The 23553-nt window shown below is 40.7% G+C and overlaps 1 protein-coding gene across 1 annotated transcript in view; it reads left to right on the top strand.

The window, feature by feature from the left end:
• The first annotated feature begins 23221 nt into the window (after nt 1-23221).
• The window catches only part of CCDC14 (coiled-coil domain containing 14), an 11667-nt gene continuing 11335 nt past the window's right edge, over nt 23222-23553 (top strand). Inside the window, exon 1 of the mRNA XM_009327172.1 lies at nt 23222-23529. Within this exon, the coding sequence (XP_009325447.1) occupies nt 23222-23529 (308 nt within the window). The remainder of the gene's footprint in view (nt 23530-23553) is intronic.

Consider the following 23553-nt stretch of genomic DNA (forward strand, 5'->3'; position numbering starts at 1 on the left):
TTCATGACTCAGAAATAGTTCTCAAATAATAATCTTAAAAGATTTCCAGACACAAAGAAGTCTGTGGTGATAAGAAAAGAAACCTCCATGTCAGGTATATATCCAAGCTCAGAACTCCGATTTAGTCATCACGACTGCTGTTTTAATCCATAGGTGCTACACCTTACCAAAGCTATGCCTTTTCATGGCTTCGTACACCTTCTCTTAACCTGATCCAAAGCTTGCATTAGCTTTTCATGGACTCTGGGTACAACTAAATTAACTTATCTGATTCAGTCAATAAAGAATTTCTCTCTCATTGGCATCGTACAACTTGCTTCACTTGCTTTTCCCTGAGATGCTCCTTTAAAGTCTTGATGAAGACTGAACCCACAGTACATAAAGTGTGGATATGCAAATTCCTTATGTTTTCATAGCTTTCCCCCATATACATAATACATAGTGCTTGCACGGTGTGGGCAGAGCTATGCTACTGACAACTTGTCTTTACAACAAATGCCTCTATTTGCTGTAAGAAATCCAACCACTTCTTGCAAAGCAAAAGGTAGAAAAAAGCGGAGTCTGGCTGCAGCTAGGCTAAATACTCCGAACAACGGCGGCATTTTTTTTTTTGGTTCAATCAACAGTACTTTCCTTCCAATTTTCACTGCCAAGTCATTTCCTCCCATGGTCATTATGTTGTTATTTGTACAGTGATAGCTGCTTTACAGGACAAGTAGAAGACGCTGCTCCTTTTGCTAGTGTCAATAGGCAATGGGAGGACCACATCTCAGACCTGTGAGGACAGACTCACACGAAGGGGCTTTGTGCAGGCACGTTCGATTGCCTTTCCAGTGCCAGAAAGGAAATCAGGCTCTCATTTTCCAATGGTCCAAAAGAGAAAAGTGACAAATAGCACAGGGCAGACAAAAGAAAGGCTGAGCTCTGTAATGACATGATTACATGATTCTCTAGTTTCACTGTGTGTTCAAATACATCAGCTCTTTTTCTAAATTAAAGCTGTGATTTAGTAACCTTCCTGACTAGCAACAACTGCTATATAGCAAGATTTGTCTGTTATTTAAGTATCAGTATTAGACTCTATCCTTTTCCCTTGTTAGCAATTGAAGGCAATTGCTAAAATTTCTGGCTCCTTGCTTTTAAGCAGAAGTTGTTTTTGTCAATGCTTCTCTGCTGGCAGGGATCACCTGAGGCAGGACCCCAGCTTGTGCCCCTTTGACCGCTTCATCTTCAAAGCGAAAGACGTGCCCCACCGGGGTGGTCTTTCTCTCCCCCACCACGCGACTCTGCACCAGGGCACCCCAGGGCTCTTCTCCCAGCACTGCCTCCACCTCCCACCGGCCCCACAGCAACCTGCTGCACCCCAGGCACCACCCTGGTCTACCTCTTCCCCCGTGCCCCATTTCAAGCCCTAATATTTCTTCCAGGGAATTGTAATTTAGGTTTAATACAAAACTTTAAAAAGAACTCATTTGATTTAATCTTGTTTAGGCAAAGGTAGGAGACAGACTTTCTGGAATTAAAGGATTTATTATCATAAGTACCTGAGTCGGTAAAGACCTTCGCTAAAATACCCTTCAAGGTCATGAAAAGGCAAGGTTTTAATTTATTTTCACTACAAAGTTTGCAGTCATGTTACATTTCTTCTTGCATATCTAAAAGAAGCTCCAGCGTCTTTCTGAACCTTAATTACATTAAAATAACATGGTAAGAATTAAGTCATTCTAATTTGATCATTTACAATGCCACTTACTGAAATGAGCCCTGTGGCTAATTTGGGAAATAAACAAAGTGGCACTTTAACCCCAGTCGTCTTCTCCACTGTCCCAGAACATCTTTCCTCCTCCAGCAGGGTACAGTAAGAAACTCCCGTCTTGGCTGCAGAACTCTAGGAGTTTTGAAACTGGGCAAGAAAGAGTCATACTGAGCAAAATGTGGGATAGTAGGGACACCTAAACTTCAGAAAAACATACTGTACAGCAGTGAGTTGAAAACACAATGTTCTACTTACAGGCTGTCATGCACAGTATACAAATCCCATGGATAAGGTCCTAGGCTTAAGCCTTGATCGCAAGAAGATGACAGCACCAAAGGAGCCATTGATGCCTATAAGCAGCAGGATTGAACCCCAGATTACTCTTACAGAGCACTACCATTTGGTTGCCACTTCCATTTGGGAAGCCCTTGCTAAAACTCTCCAGCTACTGCTCCTTCCTGGGCAGAAAGTGGCCAGAAGCCTTGGCTTTTTCATGCTCAGCCTCAGCTGCCACATGCCCATCTCTGCATATTATTGAAACTTGCTACAGCATGCAATAGCTCACTAGAACACATCACAAGTTTCCATATACTTCTTTTTTCCTAATGCTGTTTAATCGGGCCCATTTCAGAGTTCTTGTACGTTCATGCATCTGTACAGTAGACCTCACGATTTGAGACAGGCACATGACAACTGGAGGTGAACACAAAAAGGTGTCAAAAGGAGAAAATTAACAGGTTCTTTGCAAGGCAGTGGCCATTTTTTTCAGTCTGCCAATGTATATCCATTAAATATTTTGTCTGCTTATTCTTTTCGTGATAGTGAATAACCCATTCTGTTCTTGATTTTTGTGATACTGTTCTCTTCAACTTCCTTTGTGCTACACGCACACACACACGTACAAGTCTTCTACAAAATACTCTGCTGAGATGCCCACCAGCTAAAAACCATTAGAGTCATCACTGGAGGGGAATAACACCTCCTGCACATGCACATAAAGTCCTCCCATTTTATTGCCCATATTTACCATCAGAATAGTATGAGGGCTTTTAGGGGTACAAGGAGTCAGACTATTATTTCCATCTCCCTTTCAGGATGCATGATTCTTCACCAGTTTTTTCTACTTTAATCAGTTTTCATTTAAGTATCTCAAGCAACTAGGTTTTCCCATGAAGCACATTCTGCTGACATTTCATTACATTGGGTTATGTTCAAAACCGAGTCACACCCTTAGAAGAAAGTCCTGTGGAGATGCTAAAGGATCTGGTTCAAAATTTAATAACACTGACTTTTTTTTACTACCTCTGAGGCCTTTCTGCAGCCTGCATGCCAGATAATTTATTCCATCAAATTTTCAATATTTTGTGACTCAGGCTGATTTCAGTATTTCTCTGCTGATGTATCATCCCTTACATATGTCCCTTGTTAGTGGACAAAATACTGCGGGGAGGAAGGGTGAACTGGAGGTCTTCTGCCATTTACATTAATGGCACTAACACTGCAAATATTAATATTGCTATTCAGTTCACTGAAAACAGGCTGGAATCTCATCAGTAATTATGATTTAGTGAACAGATCCTATTTTAAAGCAATACATTTTCTCTCTTGGCACCCTCTTTCTTTTCTCCAGAGAAAACACTGTGTCTATGCCTAATTTTTCTGGATTTTTTTCTTACTTTTGTCATAGAAATTAGAGGGAGGACAACCTTATTTTGCTCTGCTGTGTTCTTTGTTTAGAGCAAATCTAGAACAGGTGCTAAAAATCTTGATCATTTGTTGAGACAAGATGGGGATAAAACCCTCACAAAAGATTGTCACATAGTAAAGAATGCAGAAATAACTCTGCAAAATACAGTAGAAAAAAAAATTGTAAGCAAAAGAAAACTTATGCATAGAAAGTGGTTTTGTGTATCATTTTCAGCATAAATATGCAAGGAATCTAAGGAGATTATGGATTCCGCTGCAGGATCCCATGATGAAGAGCCCAAATCTCTCCACTACCTACAGAAAAAGACTGCAACAAAAGCTGATGCAGAAAAAAATAGTCAGAAAATGAGAAAAGTCGTTCTGATTCTCTCCCATTCCCACCTGATGACCTTCCTGAATGTCAACCCACTCCCACTTGAAGATCATCATTCAGCCCATGCCACCAAGCTCAAGTCCTTAAAAGTAGGATCATATTCACCAGGAGTTTCTCATTAATTTCTTGATTTGTAACTCAATAGTTTGAAAGAAGTGTTTGTAAATATGTTAGGCAAAAAGAGGTCCAGCAGACCAGTATTCAAAGAATGCTAAACTGATCAGCTGTGCTAATTGCTTCCACCAGTTTGCTAAAGAGCCTCAGCTGAACATAATATTGAAAGTATATTTCTCTTTGCACCACTGCGAAAGGATTTCCAACACCTCTCACAGAGCAGCTGAAGCCAAAACTATCACTGTTTTTATGCCACCATCCCTTGATACAAATGACAGCATGCTCCTCCATTTAGCAGTCACTTTTCTTTGCTCTTCTCTGCTGTTTCCCCCACAAGTTGTTTTACTATCATTTTTTGATTTAGTACCTCTCTGTTTCCCTTTCCAACTGTGCACTGTTAAGACTCCTCTATTCTAGTCTTCTCCCCAGCTGCTGAAAATTATATTCTTTCTTCTAGTACCTGGCTTCCTACCCTTTGATCCTTTTTTTGCCTTCCTAGTAAGCCACCTGACCCTTTCATACTTTCTCCACCCCTTTTTCCCTCATGCACCTCCTCCTCCTCCTCTTCTTTCTCAACTGCTTTCATCTTTCTTCGTCTTTGTGCTCTGGCTTCCCAGTTTTTCTTCTCTTCAGCTGAAAAGGTAAAATTTTCCCTAGAGCCTGATAAAGCCCAGAAGTCAAAAATGCCATCTTTAATCTTATTTTCCAATTTTCAGTACGGATTCTATTAAAATGGAGTTGGAGTTTTCCACTTCACAGTATACTGATGCAGCATTATCAAAGTTCCAGTTACGTGGTAAAGGACTGAAGGAATTGAAACTAATTAAAAGCCAAAGCAAAATTTAGATCCTTTAGATATTTTGTTAATTTAGATACTAGCTAAAATTATGTATAGATGTAGATGTACACACAGCATCTCCATCTTTCATTACATACTGCTCTTTGTAACTCCCTGGTGTCTTTATATTAGTGATACCAAAAAAAAAAAAAAATAGTTAAAGCAGACCAAACCAGGAGATGGTTATCCAAACCGGCAGATTTCTGTTGGTGGGCAGGGCACTGACCAAGCTGCACGATGGGAGAATAAGAGTCAGCAATGCAACGTTTGCCAATGGCCTTTGTCACGCAGCACATGCACGGGCGGACGCTGCACTCAGCTCACAGGTTTGGCAGTGTGGGCCGCCCAAACCCCTCAGTGCGATCCCACAGAGGGATCTACAAAGGTAGAAGAGGAGTTTACCGCACGCTCATGTTTCTTTTCAAATTTCTGAGTGGGGTAGATAAAAAAGCAGCTGAAAGCTTTTCCTACAAAAGAAGGAAAGCAGACTGAATTCCCCAGATTTGTGTTCCCCCCAACCTACTGGTAACAAAGGACTTCTAAAACTATCCTGTTCTTAAAGATTTCCCCAACCAGCAAGTTCCCAGTTAAAACACAAGAAGTCATGGCTAGAACAGGTAAATTAGCTTTACCAAAGCCACAGCAAGGAGAGAAAAAAAAACCTCTAAAACTTTTAGCAAGGAAAATGTAGCTGTGCTCCCATCCTCCCTGCCTCGGCTTTACCCCTGTTTAACCTCCTTTAGCTCGCTGGAGTTACATGAAGACATCTGCCTGTGTGAGATTCCTGGCTCAGCACATGTAGTTTCAAGGTGCACTTTGCAGCGAGGTCTCTGCACGAGGCAGTGCTCAGACAGACCTCATCACAAACCAAGGTCCAACCCTTCATCAGGGCACCGGTTGCATGCTTGGACCTTATGAGGCTTACATGATGGCTCAGATATACGTGAGCAATGTTTTTCAGTTTCCATCGAGCAGTAAGCCCTCTAAGGTAATCGTAGCAGCACCTCTAACCTGCTGGGAAGCCTTGGAGAGATTTCACAGAAGCTCTCAGTTACTGAGCTGTGTTAAGGCACAGCCTCGGCGAATTCTCATGCTCCGCATTCCTCGCTGTCTGAGCCAGTCTCTGAGTACCACCTTCACAGGCTTTCTGGCTCATACTGTATGTCTAAAGTCAAGGTACCGGTCTCAGAAAGATTATGTGCTCAGCAACATTTAAAACACCCTCTTTTTCTTTTTTAATGGAGTGGAAGTTCTGCTGGCTATTTCTTTTTGTTATTAAATTACTAATCATGGATCTGACTGATTGCTCTAAAACCTAGTGTCAACACCAGCTGGATGTACATCTACCTTAAGATTCATGACTGAATTACTGTGATTTAATAAGTTGCAGGACAACAACCACACCAAAGTAATTCTTCATGTTTGCACTTAACCTGTGGAAAACGTGAGAGTAATCATGTTAGCTTAAACCTCTGTGAAAGAGAAAACACAGATGGATGTCTGAGTTCTACTTAAAATGTTGAGGCCTCCTCTGTTGTACTCGCTGAACTTCTGACACCAGAGGATCAACGATCCCTTGGCACTACTATAACACTGTCAGTAAATAATCTCTGAATGTGAGCTCTGGTGGAGAAAGAGGACTAGGGGGGCAACCAGAACAAATACATGCAGACTGATACCACATGGGCACACAGCTGATTTTTGAAGACCAATGCGTTTTCACCTGCTGTGGCTCAGGGCATGGCAGTGCTCCCACCAGTTATGTCAGTGGTTGTGGAGGCTTCACTGCACTCATGGTTTGGGCTCTTACACCTCCCGATCACGTGCCAAGTAGCCCAAGAAGAAGTTACAGTAGAGATTTTGGTGGCTAAGTCTCTGTGGATTCTTCGAGGGGGTAATATATGGTCCACAGATGTCCTCAAAGTGAATTTCCTCCCAGGAATGTGCTCTCCCAAGCGGCCATATAACCTTGTAACTCTGCAATGTAACTCCATCACACACAGACCCTTCTACGGAAAAATGTTCCAGTGGGCTGTTTTGCTCTTTTCTGTGCCTGGGAACACCTGGGCAGGTGCAGTAGGATGATGCAGTCTCCTCCCTGACAAAGAGGGGAGTGAGGACTCCACAGAGGGCAGAAGAAGGGAGAGACTGAAAGGCAGGGAGCAGCTGTGAGTGTGAGGTGGCTGCACAGACTGGTGTGAATATCTAGAAAGTCATCTTTTATCCACAGCTTATCCACTGAATCTCCTTCCTCCATCTCGCATTGACCTCCACTCTTTGCTCCCCAACTTCCGAAGCCAAGGCCAGAAAGGAAAGAAACGTGTGTTTGCAAACCAGCATGGTAGAGGTGCTGTGCCTTCACCTTGCTGCTGACTTGTAGTCCCTGTGGTGCCAATTTGACCTAAGAAAAATTTGTATTTGATGATGAGTTGAAAACATGGAAACTTTTGATGGGATCAGTCATTATCACTGTAGCTGACAACCCCTCGCACAGTACCTCTTCTGCCTCCTGCCCAACTAGCTGGGAAGTAGCTGCAGGGTACATCTGAGGTCGTCTGAGCCAATATGTCCCTTCCCTGCTGCAGGTGTGTAGCAGCTTCTCTGCTGGATGCTGGCTGGATCACAGAGAGGGAAGAGAGAAAATACTTGCTCTGGCTGCTTTATTATCTGTTTCTCTTTGAAGCATGGAGTTTTCAGGAGAACTGGAGGGGAGGAACGACTGACGGGATCCAAATGAACTGTGATAAACAGGCTCCCTCCTGTCACTCAGGTAAGCCTAGGGACCATGAAATAAGAAAATCCAGCAACCAGGCTAGAACTGTCATTTTTTTCTTTTCCTGCCAAGTGTCAGAGCAGCCAGTGTTGCAGCAGGTGGCTAGAAAGGCTCAGGGGTCATTTAGGATGAGTGAGAGCGCACTTTGCTTCAGCCATGGCCACATGCCATCCCTGTGTCATCCCACCTGCACCAGAGAATTAGGGAATGAAAAATTTGCAGCCTGAAAGAGATGCCCTAGTGAATTTTGCTGCCCTTGGATTGTCAGATTGGATGGCAAAAAACCAAGATCAAGCAGGGAACTTACAGTAAATAATTGATTTAGACCTCCCAGGCTTGCTGAAAGATGTATCCTTGGGATGAAGATGGGAACATCCGAGTTTCAAAAATGTATTCAGTATTCAAAACCCTCCACCTACATACATATTGCACCCTACTAAGGTCCAAGAGCAGACAATATATGCAAGGCTGTATGTGCAAGGCTATTGTTTCCCTTGGCTATGGCTACAAATAGGGAAATAATAAGCATTCAAGTATCCCCTTTCTATTTAAGGATATGGTGATACAAAACCAGCTAGCTCCTCTGCATTATCTTCCTCCCATATCTCTCACAGACTATTTGTTCTTTCCAAAAGACAGGATACAAACACAGCATGCCTCCACTGCCTGGGCAGTTTGCTTTTATTTTGTTTCTGTCAAATGATCACAGTGCTCCAACCCATGAAGGAGTGATTAGCCCCTCTTCTCTGCTCACCTTCTTATCAAAACATGAATTAAAGAAGGGTGAACCGCTAGGAGCAAATTGAGGGAGGAAGGAGCTTAAGCAGAGTTTTCCTAACGCTAGCAGTGTGCATGTCCATAGCAACCCCCTGACTACTTACTTCCATTAGTGATAATGCGGTTACTGCACAGCAGCTTTCTGAGAGAAACTTCCTTTGCACACCTTGTCCCGCTCATCATTATTAAGCTTTTGTTTTTATCATAACATTACTGTGCTATGCTAAATCAAGAATTCATGTTTCTCTGTAGATTAATTAAATATATTCCTATTAAATAAGGTTTATGAACTATTCTGCATAGTAAGAAATTATGGCAAAGAATAATAAAATATGAATATGAATCATAACAAAACTTATGTGGATTATTTAATCAAACCCAAATAAAACTTGTTTAATTTAATTTTCTCAAGGAATAAGTGTCTATATTTGCAGTTTCTCAGATTGATTTAATTCATTCTCTACAAGCTTTGTTTCTGCTCTTAGCAGTCTGCGGAAAAAAAGCTACTGTGCCCATGTTCTATTGCATTTGCACCCTCTCAGCAGTGATATAAATGCTATTAAGCTCCCTTGACAGTTTGTCCAATACTTACAGATTATTGCTGTGGTTTTTTTTAACCCTGGGGCAATGCTGTATCACAAAATGTCTTAAAGGGAAAACAGAATGAAACATGACGTTTTTGTCATTATATTCTACCTTATTACAGCACACAAAACATGATTTAAAATTACCTGCCTGTTAAAGCCAGCTTAGATAGCAGTAAGTTTAAAAATAAATATGTATATCTAGATAAAAATAATTATGTATATGCAGTCAGGGTGAATATTTCCAGATGATTCTCAAATGGTTTCTGAGAATCCTGAAGGTGAGGAAGCCCAGAGATAGCTATTCATTTCCCAGGTGCTACGGGGAGTCTACAAAGAAGATAAAACCAATCTTCTGACTTTAATTTATACCAAGCTTCTATGCCCTTTTATTTAAGCAGTGCTTCACCAACCTGAAGAGAACAAAGTCCGGCTGGCACTGAGGCCAGTGTCTCTTGCAGATTGTTTACAAGCGTTAGAGACAGGGTTCCCTGCGCCTTCTGTGCAGCGGGGATGGAGAAGTTGGCCTGCTGCTACTTGTTTTCCAATGGAGGAATCTCGCTCTCTTTTGTATTCCTCCCACAGAGTTTCCTACAAGGCAGCATGATCCAGCCCTCAGTAATTAAGATGCCCATCCTCTTCCCACCACATTTAAGTACAAAAGCCTACTCTGACATCAATAGGAAAGAGAAAGTAATATTATTAGTGCTAATCGGTTAGCAACAAATCTCTCTGGGACATACAAAGCCTATTCACAACTTGAAACAGTTACACAGGGAAACATATACCTGATCATGAGAACTCCATCAAGAATCCTCAGCAAACCTGCAACCAGTTCAACACAGATTTCAGCTAGCTAAACCCAAATAACCAGTATGCTTTGGGGAATGACAATTTAGCAACATTATTTAACTTTGTATACCTGTAAAAAAAAAGAACTGCTTTAAAGAAGAGTTGCATATTCTCATTGTTTCATTTCCATAAGCAGCAGGCCATCTCCCCTGCACTTCCTGACCTTCAAAGATATGCCAAGATGCAATTTTAGACAAAAGCATCACGAAGGGAGAAAAACTTTGTATATAGAAATAAAATAACCGTTTATATTTCATTTGTAGACTAAAGCCACATAAAGAAGTATTGCCATCTTCCGCTGGAAGTTGTTTAGGATTCAACTCTGGACCAACCTCGCTGCAGTCTACATACAACACAGTTCCTATCACCTGAAACGAAGGCACCAGCCTCCCATAAACTTGAAGGAAGACTCCAGAAATGATAATATTCTGATATAAAAGCTTTCGAGTTTTTCTACTGTAATAATTACAAAAATGTACAAATTCTGTAGGTGTTCTACTCTAATTACTAAATGATCCCTTTTTCAGATTAGTACATTATTATTATTTACAGCTCTCTTTTGCCAGATATCTAGTTTATATCAATGTATTTGTATCTATTGTGTTATATACTGACAGCACATAATTCAGAAGGTAGGTACTGTACTTCTTGACTCTAACTCTGCTGGTTTTGGCTGGGATAGAGTTAATTTTCTTCATGGAAGGTAGTATGGGGCTATGTTTTGGATTTGTGCTGGAAACAGCGTTGATAACAGAGGGATGTTTTTGTTACTGCTGAGCAGTGCTGACACAGAGTCAAGGCCTTTTCTGCCTCTCACCCCACCCCACCCCACCCCACCAGCAAGGAGGCTGGGGGGGACACAAGACGTTGGGAGGGGACACGGCCGGGACAGCTGACCCCAACTGACCAAAGGGATTTTCCACACCATATGACGTCATGCTCAGCATATAAAGCTGGGGAAGAAGAAGGAAGGGGGACACGTTCGGAGTGATGGCGTTTGTCTTCCCAAGTAACCGTTACGCGTGAGGGAGCCCTGCTTTCCTGGAGATGGCTGAACACCTGCCTGCCCATGGGAAGGAGTGAAAGAATTCCTTGTTTTGCTTTGCTTGCGTGCGCAGCTTTTGCTTTACCTATTAAACTGTCTTTATCTCAACCCACGAGTTTTCTCACTTTTACCCTTCTGATTCTCTCCCCAGTCCCGCCGGGAGGGAGTGAGCGAGCGGCTGTGTGGGGCTTAGTTGCCAGCTGGGGTTAAACCATGACAATCCTCTAAGGTGTTTTGCATTTGAAGGTTTTTGACTGAAGCATCCAAACAATTTACAAAGGTGATACACAATCCGTGGGAGCTTCTTGTAGCATATTTGTTTGTTGGTTTGGGGCTAAGATGATATATCATTTCAGGGTGAATGGATAGGAATCAGGCCTTACCGTGACCCTGCCTTCTCTTGGAAAGCTGTTAACGTTTCAGAGCTCAGATGACCTCCTGGAGTTACTGCTTTTAGGCTGTCTGCCTAAAATCATTCCACTTGAATCATGATTTTAAACAGGGGATTTGGGAGATACACAAAACACTGGGAACATATATTTTAACATAAAACAGGCCCTAATTTAAATATACAATTCTAGAAGCTGACACCCCAGTTCAACATTTGAATCATATTGCGTTGCTGTCCCCTCAGACAGTCACACACAGGTTCACATCCTTGCTGAGAAATACACTTGCAGGCTGTTCTCGCTTTTTTTCCCAACCCCCTTGATCCCAGTGGAGCCCTTGGCTCCCAGACACAGAGCTCCCCAAACCTAAGGGCCACTCTATTTGTACAAATGTGTTTGCAAGTTCCCTGAAAAACTGCATGCAGTGTCCCTGTCACCCCACTACATTTACACACCCCGTGCTACCTTTACGCATTCTGCAGGGTAGACTGCATATAACCAGTACCTTGCCTATCCCCAGAGTCACAACAATATTTTGAGGTGACCACTCTGAAGGGTTCAAACACGCTCTTCTTCGCTGATTTCTAGCACAATTACAAACAGCTTTTTCCTGGAGCCCCAGTGACTTGTCCAAGCTCCCCAGCCTCACCCTTCCTGGGCAACGTGCAGCTGATGGGGTGTTTGTGATTCACACAGGGACACAGGAAAGAGGGATAGACTACAGCTGGGCTCACAGAGATGCTTCTAGGACCAGGTCCAATGGTTCCTCTCCTTAAGACTGGGCAAGCTCCATGGAGAAAACCTCAGCCTCTGGTAACGATGGAAAATGGGGAAGAGCTTGGAAATGGGGAGAGAGGGCCAGTGGATGGGCAGGCAGGTGGGGAGGGAGATAAATGGAGCAAGGACGAGCAAGGAGCAGGAACAACTTAATATGCAGTGGTGCAGAGGGTGCTGTTAAGGTGGGAAAATTATGAAGAGGTAGGATATCTGCGTGGACATTGGTGATGGAATGGGAGGAAATTATCTGCTACAGGACAGTTTCGTGGTGAACTGTATGTTTAAGAGTTCAGGGAGGTATTCCAGGATGAAGACTTGCAAAGGGCTGGCAAGTGAAACAAGAACAGGGGGTGGAATGGTAGAGGAAAAGGAGCTAACTGACTTGATAACAGCAAGGTGGGAATTACCGGACTTACACTGAGGAACTTCCACTAAGCAGAACAAAGAATACAGGTAGTAATGTCATATGGGGTGGTAATTTTTCACATGTAGAAATATAGATGTTCAAGGCCTGGAGGAGCTCAAGCTTTCAGGATATCAGCTTTTCTTTTGTCATTTTTCAGTGTGACTTACAAATCTTTAGGAAGTTAATACAAATTTCTTGGCATGATTTCTTGATCCACCAGTTTCATTAGCATTCTGCACAGTAGGAATTCAACTCCAGAAGTGTTTTTTCTTTTACTGTTTTTGAGCTAACACTTTCCAAGTCCTATTTTGTCTGTTAGTAATCACTTGGGAGATTATGATGACAATTTTTTTTTTCATTCATTTCACTTTTAATCACATTGAACCACAAAAGTAGATTAATAAGTTTCAAGACTGTAAACAGTTGGTTTCAGTTTCATCCTCTGGTTCTTATGCAGAAACACAACCCAAACACTACATCAAATATTTAAAAACAGATCTACCTTCCTGAATTTTTTGTTAAAGAAGTAAGACATTTCTTTAATATCAGGTTCTGGAAATCTTTAGAAAAAGCCTACATTTTGAGCCTAAGGTACCTAACATCAATTCAAGCACATTTAGAAGCCAGTCTTTTTAAAGGTCTATCCCATACATACTGAAGTGCCCACTAAGCTCACCACAGGATAGCGTAGGTCATGCTCCTCTCCAGAGGAGACCAGATGGGACAGGAAGCAAGAAGCCAGCACTGAACCGTGTAAAGTTAGGTCCTCCATAACAAAAAGGCTGACATTTTTGGTGCAAGAAAAAGGCAAAGAAACAAGAAAAAGGCAAAGAAACAAATAAGCTAAGGGAGATGACAACTACTGGACTCAGAATGGGGATTAGAGTTGTGAGTGAAAGTGAGGGATTCAGTGGGAGACACTGAGCACAGAAACAGCTTATTTTAGGTTCACAAACTTCTTTCATGTGTTCTGACACAGGTGCTAAGACTGAGGCCACCGCTTCCATCTCTGAGAATGAAACTGGAAATGAAACTGTGAATAAGTTACAGCTCTGGAAATCAAATGGAAGAGAAGGAAAGGGAGAAAATCCAACATCTTGACAGAAGCCCAATAGGGAAAAAAAAAATCCAATAGGTTTTACTCAAAAGCCAGGACAGTCTCTGGATGTCAGGTCATCCTCTGTATGACCAAGATAACAGGCCACCTTAGCCTAATTCAACCCCGAGAAGGAGACTCTTGTCCACCTGAGGCAGGACTCACAGAGCTCACAAGACAGCCAGTTCCATAATGTAACAAGCATTACAATACATCTGAGTTTAAAGTCGATATTGGCAATTTAAGCTGTTGGAGAAGGACAGAGGATGTAGCAACTGCCTTAGAGAAATTCTCCTGTATAGTTCCTTTATGTCTCTCCATAAGGAGAAGCACAGACACCAAGAGTTCAAGCTTCCTTGGCCTAAGCCAGGCAATGTCCCTCAGCAGTAATCCGAGATGACTCATATTAGAAAAAGAAAAATATGTTTTCAAGTCTTTTTATTTTCAGCCTTCTCTGCTGTGGGAGTCACAAATTATGCTAACATATTCACTAGAAAGCAGAGTGAGATCACTAAATTCATTTCTCATAAGACAACAAACAGTCATGAGATAGGAAAAGATCTCCAGTCACTTTCAGCACCAGGCTGGGCAAAATTGAAGACAGTGATTTTTAGGTGATTCATTTATATTTTTTTCTCCGTAAAAGAGAGATGACACAGATCCTGAGAAAGGTTTTGTAAGTATTTGCCCAAAAGTTTAAGGAAATATGATGAGGAGGATACCACTGAAGGATTTACATGACAGTTCTGTAAATGGAAGTAAAAATGATTGCTTGGGAACTTTAGCTGAGAAATATTGAAATGAAATGGAAGATCAAAAGCAGACTTTCCAAGTAAAGACTGTGTTGGAGCTAGATGAGAAAAAGTGAAGCATAGTTCTTATCCTGTAAAACAGGTTAGAAGAACCCCGTTTTAGAGGATAAATCCTTTTCTGCAACTGAGGTCTACGTTACATCAATAATTGTTTTTCTCAGATAAGATAATTAAGGTGAAGGTGACCATATTGATGATTTAATGTTTTTTACTTCTACTGAATATTTTAAGATTAAGACAACATTTTACCTTCAAGCTTTTACTTGCATCCTTTGGTGTAGTACCAGGCCTAAGGAGACATATCTAAGACTTGCTTATTTTCAGTCATTTCCTATATTGTTTCAAGGAACAGATAATTATACATTTTCAGCACTATTATTTGGTTTTTAAAGAAAATAATCCCAAGCCTGCTATTAAATAAATAGTTAAGTTTCCTAATTATTTCAGATGCTTTAGGTTAAGGTCTAAAAAGAGTAAAAAATACTTAGACCTCTGATAAGATCAGATTCAGAAAGTTCCCAATGGCTAAACTGGGAATACAGGTCAGCTTCCTAGCGAGGATAAATGGGGTTGTACTGATTTACATCAATTGCATATCTGGCCCAGCTGAGATTCCATTTTAAACGGGCTGTAGCATCAGGCCCATGCTTTACCTAATTCACTAGAAAGATAGGAAATGCCATTTCAGCAAAGCTCATCATTTTCACAGGCAGAAGATTCTGGCATTTTTTAAAATATTGGGGAATTCCTCAAATTGACAAAAATAATATCCAATAATAATGTAAATAAAAATTACAGAAGCACGGTATGTACAATTAATTACAAGGTTTGTTGTGAACCTCTTCCTCCATCACCCCACTACCATGTTCTGAAGACAATCCAGTGCAGCAGCAACCCTAAACTGGAATAACCAAGCAGTATGCCAGATGTAATACACTGAATTTTTCTTAAAATGTCTTCTGACAAAACTTATACATCATACTATGGTGTTGAATCAAACATGACAATTGAAATGTCTGTGTTAATTACTTTGCTGATAGGAAGGGGAAGTATTTGGTATGAGAAGTGGGTAGAGGCAGCTACATGTGGGTAGATTAAAGGGAGCAGATTCTAATCCCAAGGACGCAGGGGAAGAAACCTGGATTAAAAATTCCCTTAACATATTTTAACAAATTAGAGAAATCTTGTGGAAAAAAGAGAGCCATTCAATAAGGGAACGTGCAAAATTCTACAGTGAGTCAGGATACAGCAACAATATACACAACATAAAGAATAACTGGATAGCTCACACTTGTGGAAAGTTTTGAGGACTATTGTGAACTTTAAGTTCAACATCAGTTAACAACACTGCGCTGTTGCAAAAGAGAAAAACATTGTACTGAGAAATATAAACAGGGGTATCATTTATAGACAGATGATGTAATCCTTCTGTTATTCTTAGCATTGGTAAGGTCTCAGCTGGAGTGTTTTGTCCAGTTTTGGGCATCATATTTCAAGAAAGACATCTATCAGCTGAAGACTCCAGATGAGAGTAACTAAAATTTTATGAAACACAGCCCACAGGCAGGATTGAGCAATTTCAGGTTGTTTACCATGGAAAAGAGAATATTAAAGGTGACATGGTAATTGTCTTCAAATCTTTAAAACACTACTGCAAAGAAGAAAGGGAAGTGATGCTCCCCAAGTTCATGGAGAATAGAAAATAAACCAGTAGGTTAAAATGCAGCAGGGAAGATTTAAGCTGGGAACAGGACAAACTTTTTCACAGTGAAGCACTGCAACAGATTGCTCAGGGGGATGGTAGCATCAGAGCGCAGCAGGGGCCAGCTGCTCCCTCAGGGGTGGGAAGCCAGGAGCCATGTGCAATGCCACAGCTGGCAGGGCAGGGAGCCACCAGCCAGGGCCCATCCCACTGCCTCCAGCAAGGGATCAGAGCAGGCCAGGGGAGGCAGCCCCAAGCCCAGGTCATCAGGCAAGTTCCTGGTGACGAGGCAGGTCCAAGGTCCAGCCAAGGAGTCAGCCAGCAGACTGGGATCAGGAGGGCCCATGGCCAAGCAAAACAGGGCTGTGGAGGAGCTAGAGCCTGGCATCCTACGGCATTGCTGGGGCAGGGACTGATGGCCCTGGGCTGGGCTGAAATAAGGCTCCTGGGCCCCAGGGCAAGCATGGGGGTTATTCCAGGGGAGGCTGGTCAGGGCCATTCAGGCCACTGACGCCCTCAGGGCCGTGGCAGGTAGAATGCCACATGGAAAGGCTGGAGGTCTTCAAGACAAACTCCTGGCAGGATGGGCACAGACATCTCTGATCCAGCCTTGGGGCAGAAGGAGAGACCAGATGACCTCTAGGCTTGCCTTCTTTATTTTGACATCTTAAGTTTGATGCCGTAGGACTGAATTATTGTGCATCTGCTGTGGCCCATAGTGATGTTCCCCCAGACATCAGGAAGGGTGCCTTGGCCAGAATGGAAAGATGTCACACCAGAGCTCTTAAAGGTCCTGGATCAAAGAGCAAGAAGTATCTTCCCCACTTCTGGGGCAAATATATAAGACATTGATAATTTACATCCATAGGCTTTTTATTACATTTTTTATTGTTACACTGACTACATTTTCAGTTTGGATAATCTGCTTTCACCTCTATGTCCATAAATATTCTATATGGTTAATATAAATATAATGGATGGTGGATACTAATGTATTAGCTGTTTCTATATAGTAGAAAGCAGATTATTTCTTCAGCTGCACTTCCTTTGGCCCCGAAGATTTATGGCTTTCATACTCAGATCACTTGCTCACCCAAGTCATACCACTGTTGCCAAAGAAAGAACATGCATGAATAAATGTCCACTAACAAATTTAAAATTATAGTCAGGCCACACTTCTGTAAAATTAACATCCTTCCAGATGTTACAGAAGTAATTATTTCCTATACTCACACTGTTAATTTTACGGTATTTTTAAAACTTGTAATCATTTTGTGCTTCCACTTTTTCCTCCCGTTTTACTTATGGAGCGGTTTTGCTATAATCTTTCTTAACGGTACCCACCAAATGTGTGCTTCAGGCATCCAGTTAGTCTCTGGTATCACTGATACTCCCTATATATCTAGCCCCTAATCATCACAGCACACTTCAAAAAGAAAAACCTAGGTCAAGCCCAATTCAAGTATTTGGATTACAGAAAACGTTGTCTTCCTCTGCATGGGGGCAAAGTAGCATGCATTTTCCTGTGATGTATTTTTCATTTGTGCTTATCTCCAGGTAGAAGGGAGAGCTATAATGCTTGTAGGTGGACTGGCTCACATGTGGGAGGCACTGAATCTCCCAGGAGGCTTATTTGCAAGTGTAATGAATATTGGACATTTTACTGAAGACATTGAGTGGCTAAAGTTTTTAGCCCTGGCGTGTAAACTGATTGGAGTTGTAAGTTTATTCATACTTTCATGTTGTCCTCGATGACTGTGCCGTATACTGTCATTTTGAGTTAATGTTTGTGTTGAAATAGGAGACCAAGTAATCACATGTTTTAACCAGCTAACCACTAACCCAGCTGCTGTTTTTAAAGTCAGGAGGAAATCTTTTTTTAGGAATAAGGGAATTATTTTAACTATATTCTTTCAGGGATCAATGGAGCTAGAATATTTGTAGTAGGTTCTTTTCCAGCTTTTTTCTTTCCAGACAATTCACAACAGATTAAGCATTGTGGAAGACAGCTGGAGAGACAGGAACAAAGGTTGTAAGCTTCATCTAACAATTTGCTAAAGCCGTTTCTGCAGCGCTATGCCATAGCTGTGAGGGTAAGCCCAAAAGAGTTCCTTTGTCTCCAGCGTCACTCAGCAGATAATACTGATGAAAAGTATCCTGGCTCTGTCTTGCTATTCTTCACTCACTCTGATTTTGTATAGTTACTGTAGATGACTGGAGCAAACTTCTTGTGTCAAAGGAAACAGATCAGCATCTTTTCACCACTACCTAATATTCAGACAATCTCTGTCAAAGAAATCCAAGAATGTGAGGGAAACTTAGTACCATAACATGTGTTTTCAGTTACTAAGAAAACCAAAGGGCAGGTAGTGGTTTTGGATCTAATGGCAATTGATAGTCAATTCGTAGGGGAAGCAGATTGCAGTCTTCTCGCATAACCTCAAGAAACTGGAATGTAAAAGCCTATCAGTTAATGCTGACAAGCCAGCAAATACAGTCACAGATGTCACTGTGGATTCAGAAAAAGTACCTAGATACTTCTCACAGCACTTAAATGCATTGCTTCTTCAATTCTTTTAGCCATTTAAGAGAGAAAGGAAAATGGATTTGTGATTTTCTATTAGCAGTGGAAGACAACCAGGTTACTGAGCTGACATGACTAGTTAGATGTATTGGTGTGATCGATTCACCTGCAGATCTTAGGAAAGGACCCCTCTGTCTCATCCCAAATACCAGTGTTGGGCAAATGTTGACATACTGAAGACTGCATAGTTCCATAATTCATATGGGGGGCCATCTGGAGGATTAGGAGAGCACTGGTTATAGCACTGTGATTATATTGGTATAACCAACTTTATTTTCTAGCTGAAAGCTTTAACTCAGATGAAATTAGGCCATGGATGTGAGCAAGGCAATAGATTACACTGAAGCAATCAAGAGTGGACTTGAAGAAAAAAGAAGTAGAAGAAAAAAATTCTGAATCAGAATCACAGAATCATTTAGCTTGGAAGGGACCTCCTGAGATCATCTGAATGATCTGGTACCACGCAAGTGGAAGTCAGAGCTTCAAGCAGAAATTTGTGGATAAAGCTCTATTGGTTCTTTGCAATAGAAATATATATTTCAAAAGTCTCTCAGATATTATGACTTATCTATGAATCTGCTCCTCAAACGACAAGAGTTACAAGATTTAACCTTGGTGAGACAAACTTCATTGACCCTTGTCTTCAATAGTCTCACCACTAGTACTAATTCCAAAACCTGCCTCATGGGAAATTTGGACAAACACTCTAATTAGAGTCAATTCTCTTTAGATATTTTATTTGCTGTTCTTCTCTTGCTTCATTTCTTTTTCTGACTTAGAATGAAAATGAGAAATGTTTTGAGAACTTCATCTGTTGTTAATTTGTTTTTCCCCTTATATACTGTGAAAACAGCCTATGTGTTTTTAAAGATCATTTTGATGTCAAGGTACATTTTATATTTAGTAGAGCAATAAATAAATAGTGCCATGAAGCTTTAGCCAAAAATTACTATTTTCATGCATACACTTTCACTTAGAAAACATTGTTCCTGTCAGTAGGATTGCCTGAAAAGACAAGTATGGATTCTACGAAAAGAATCTCTTTTCGTAGAGTATTTCGTAGAGTAAAGATTCTACGAAATACCGTGGAACTGCTCTAATATTACTTAAACAAAAATGTGCATCGATTTATCTTAAGGAAAGAACGAGTCACTTTTTGGTTTAAATGCAGTTCTTATTGTTTTATGTTCACGTGGCGCCATCTTGTGGGTTTCAAAACTCATGCACAAGTACTTTGTGCAGCATGTCGCCAGCTTTCTGAAAACTCTGGGCTGTTATTTAAACTGTCATCAGCTCAGAAAGATCAAAACAGCTTGAATCTTAGTGATGCTTCCTACAAGTCATAACTCAATACCCTTATGATCTTGTCCTTGTCAGAACTGCTGGAGGTGAAGAGCATTTAATGAGCTTTACATAAGGTATCTCACTTAAATGTGGGCAGGCAGACCGAAGCTAAGTTCTTTTGATCTTTCCCACTATATTTACATATTAGGAAGAAGAAATTCATGGCTTATACACCCATGCACTCCAAATACATCACAAACTCAAAATTTGATGACAGGCCTTCCGAACCACACAGATCATGGGTCTTCCATGCAGCGAGTCCTGCTGTAGGTTTCAATATGTATGACTGAACTAAAGTGTATCTTTGATTAAGACATTGAAAATCTAGTAGAACACTTTGTAGATTATTTTCAAACCTATTTTACAATTGCACCACAGTTCTAGGGACCATAATATCCAGCTTAATCTCCTTATTATATCTTTACCTATCAAACTGAAAAGTTCTCTACTAAATTTCTGCTTCCTCTAACAGTATTTTTACTGGGATCAAGACATCCCTTAACCCTGTCTTTGACAAATGAAGTACCTGTTTCCTGTAGGTTGTATTCTTAACTACATATTCATTGCTATTCATCTCCCCTTTTCTATTTGTTATACGTAGATTGAAGGATAGGTGGATAGACCAAAAAACTGTTCATTCTCTTTTCATTAATGAAGTTGTAGCTTTATTTCTTAATTGTAGATTTATGGAAGTTTGGGCACCTACCAAAATATTCTTAAACAATAACCAGTTATCACTGACATTCTTGGCCTACTTGTCTCATAAAATTTTGTGACATACTCCCTTGTTAAGTCCACACAGATTTTTGGTTGTAACCCATTCAGAGGAAAGCTTAATATTAGTTTGTGCTAGTGCTTGATCTTGCTGAGGTTAGTACTTAATTAGATCACTAGACCTTGCTAGTACTTGTAGCAGGAGACTTCCAGAACTCACATTGAATGAGATCATGACTTGGTTTTCCTAGGTAGGTTCTGAAAAAGCCCCATTTTCTGATGAAACTGGATTGTTCGACGAATGTCTTCTCTCGCCTTTATTAGCTTCATTTTGTTTGCTCTCTCTCCTTCCTGAAACAAAAGAGCTTTGTTTATCCGAGAATCGTTCCCTCAAAAATCTTTGGTCCCCAAAAGCTATGTTCTAAGTATATTTATCTCTTCATCATTAATAAGCACATCAGTCTTGTATACAGTTTGCTGTATCAGCCTGGTATTCCAACTTAAGCTGTACATTACTTGGCGTAAGAATACGCTTTTTGTTATTTTCAGTGATGCTTCATGCAACATGGACAGCACCTCAAGCATTAAGATTGCAAACACAACCACATATATGTTTTAATTATTCATAATTCAGGCAGCTTTTCCCTGGTTAATGATTTGAGTCTTTTCCTCCACATGTATTTTTGTCCTGTACTACATTGGTCCTGCCACTATTCTTTAAATTATGTCCAATTTGTCAACCACTTTCTGGTAGGGAGAGCATGTTCTGTCACAGCAGAGTTAATATTCAGTTCGTTTGTAACATGTTTCTTTTGCGTAGATAGTCCAATGCATGATGACCTGTGTTAAGCTATCATATCCCACTTCACACTTTGTTCTGTTTCACTACTTGGACGTCATTGTACAGTATTTGTAAAAATAATTTATTATTCTTCCTCACTAACAACAATATAATATTTCTCTACATAAACCAATTTTTTAGATATGACACAACCTCAAATTTGTGATAAATCATGGAAATCCAAGAAGTCCCCTTCATCTATTCAGGACAATGCTGCTTATCATTATACCTTTATTTATGTTGCATTTGTCAGATTATTTTTTTAATTGCCTTTAGCATTATTTCTACACCAAATAGTGTTGGAACCTAGAAGATCACCACAGTTTTTTCTCCCAAAGCCTGAGCAAACCTGGCCTCGGCCACATCCAAAATCGTGCCCCTGGAAATGTTTGGGAAATGTTAGTTATCTGTCAAACAGGAAGAAAAGATTAAATTAGTTTAATGAAATGCAATGGAATGAAATGGAATTTAATTTTCTCTCTGAAACATAGCTTGATCATGAGTATGTTAATATTATGTATGAATGCAGGACATGACATTGAAGCATTTCAGTATGTAAGACAAAGAATAAGCTTTTTTTAATCACAATTTTACCATAACAGCCAGACAGGTCCAGAGATTTCAGTGATTCCCCAAACCATTTCAATGAAGAAAGCCAATGTGAGTCAGAAAAAATATCTAACTTCTTCTAATAGCTAACTCTATGCTTAGAATACATTGCTGCTAACTCTAGTAGTTTTATCATGTCTCATGACAGCTGGTACTTTTCTTTACAGACTGACCACTTGGAGGTCTGTGACTTCATGAGAATTTTAATTCTTTATGCAATTTTTTCATCTTTACAGTTGCATTTTTTAAAATAATTTATAAGACAATCGTGCTATTTCATCCATCGTTTCAAAATGGTTGTTGACAAGAATGAAACTTGAGAGCCTTCTATATTAATTTTCCTTTTCATGAAAAATGAAGTGTTGCTCTATGTATCTTCAAATAATACACCAAATCAAAGGATGGGATTGTGGGTTGGGGGGGGATCATATTTATATCTGTTACTTGTTGCTAAACAACTTGGAATAATTCTTCCTTAATTATTTAAATTGTTGCACTCACATCTATCAGTTCAATGAGAATTTATCCATAAACTTCCATAAACCCCCTTAAGAAAAAAAGTATACCAATGGTTCTGGCACTGGTTTGGTCGTTGCCACACATCTTTTTGAGCTCTTTTCATCTTCTTCCATTTTTCTAGTTTCTACTCCTTCCTTCAGCTGTTCTCCTATTACAGTGATCTTATTTTAAATTTTTCAGAGAGAATAATTGAAGCAGTCTCCAAATTCCTGCCAGAAAACCCTTCAGGTTTTTATGACAAGATGATAAATATCTTCACAATGTAGTTTTACTTCAACATAGTTTCAGTGCAACTGTTAACACAGTAATACCTAATAGCAACACAATTTACACATTGGGAGACCAGACGTTGAGTATTTATATGCACTTCTGCTATAGTACTTTCAATAACATCATAATGTAACCACATTTTCAGCCTGAGTAAATGTAATTGCTTTCAACGCTATGTTTTCAGAAGGTCTATTTATTCAGCTAATATAAGTGAAGATATGCAGAATACTAATATGCCTCTGTGCGTACCTGAAACCTGAGGCACAATCCTTTGTGATCCATGTACACGGGTGTTTTCAGGGATCGCCAGAGAAGATTTAACGCTAGCTGAAAGCCAGCATGGGGAACAAAGAACTGATGGGTTTGGCCTGTACGCAAAACATCAACAGTTCCCTTCGACTTGCTACCAGCCTGCTTTTACCTTTTGTGCCCCCGAGGACTTGCAGGACACGGACTGCACAGGCAAGCAGAGGCCGCGAGGCGGTTTTACAAGCAGCCCCCCACGCAGATGTCCTGGTTTTCCCCCAGGGCGGCCCACCCATCCGCAAGGCCTGTACTTCCACGCATTTTAGGAACGCGCGGAGCCCCAGCCCCACCGGGCCTGCTGCTGCCGAAGGATCCCTAAGGCATCAGACAGCACTGGGATGGTAGGACCCGGCTATGCGTGGTGA

The sequence above is a fragment of the Pygoscelis adeliae genome, unplaced genomic scaffold, assembly GCF_000699105.1.
Source record: "Pygoscelis adeliae isolate BGI_AS28 unplaced genomic scaffold, ASM69910v1 Scaffold227, whole genome shotgun sequence".
NCBI classification, from domain to species: Eukaryota; Metazoa; Chordata; class Aves; order Sphenisciformes; family Spheniscidae; genus Pygoscelis; species Pygoscelis adeliae.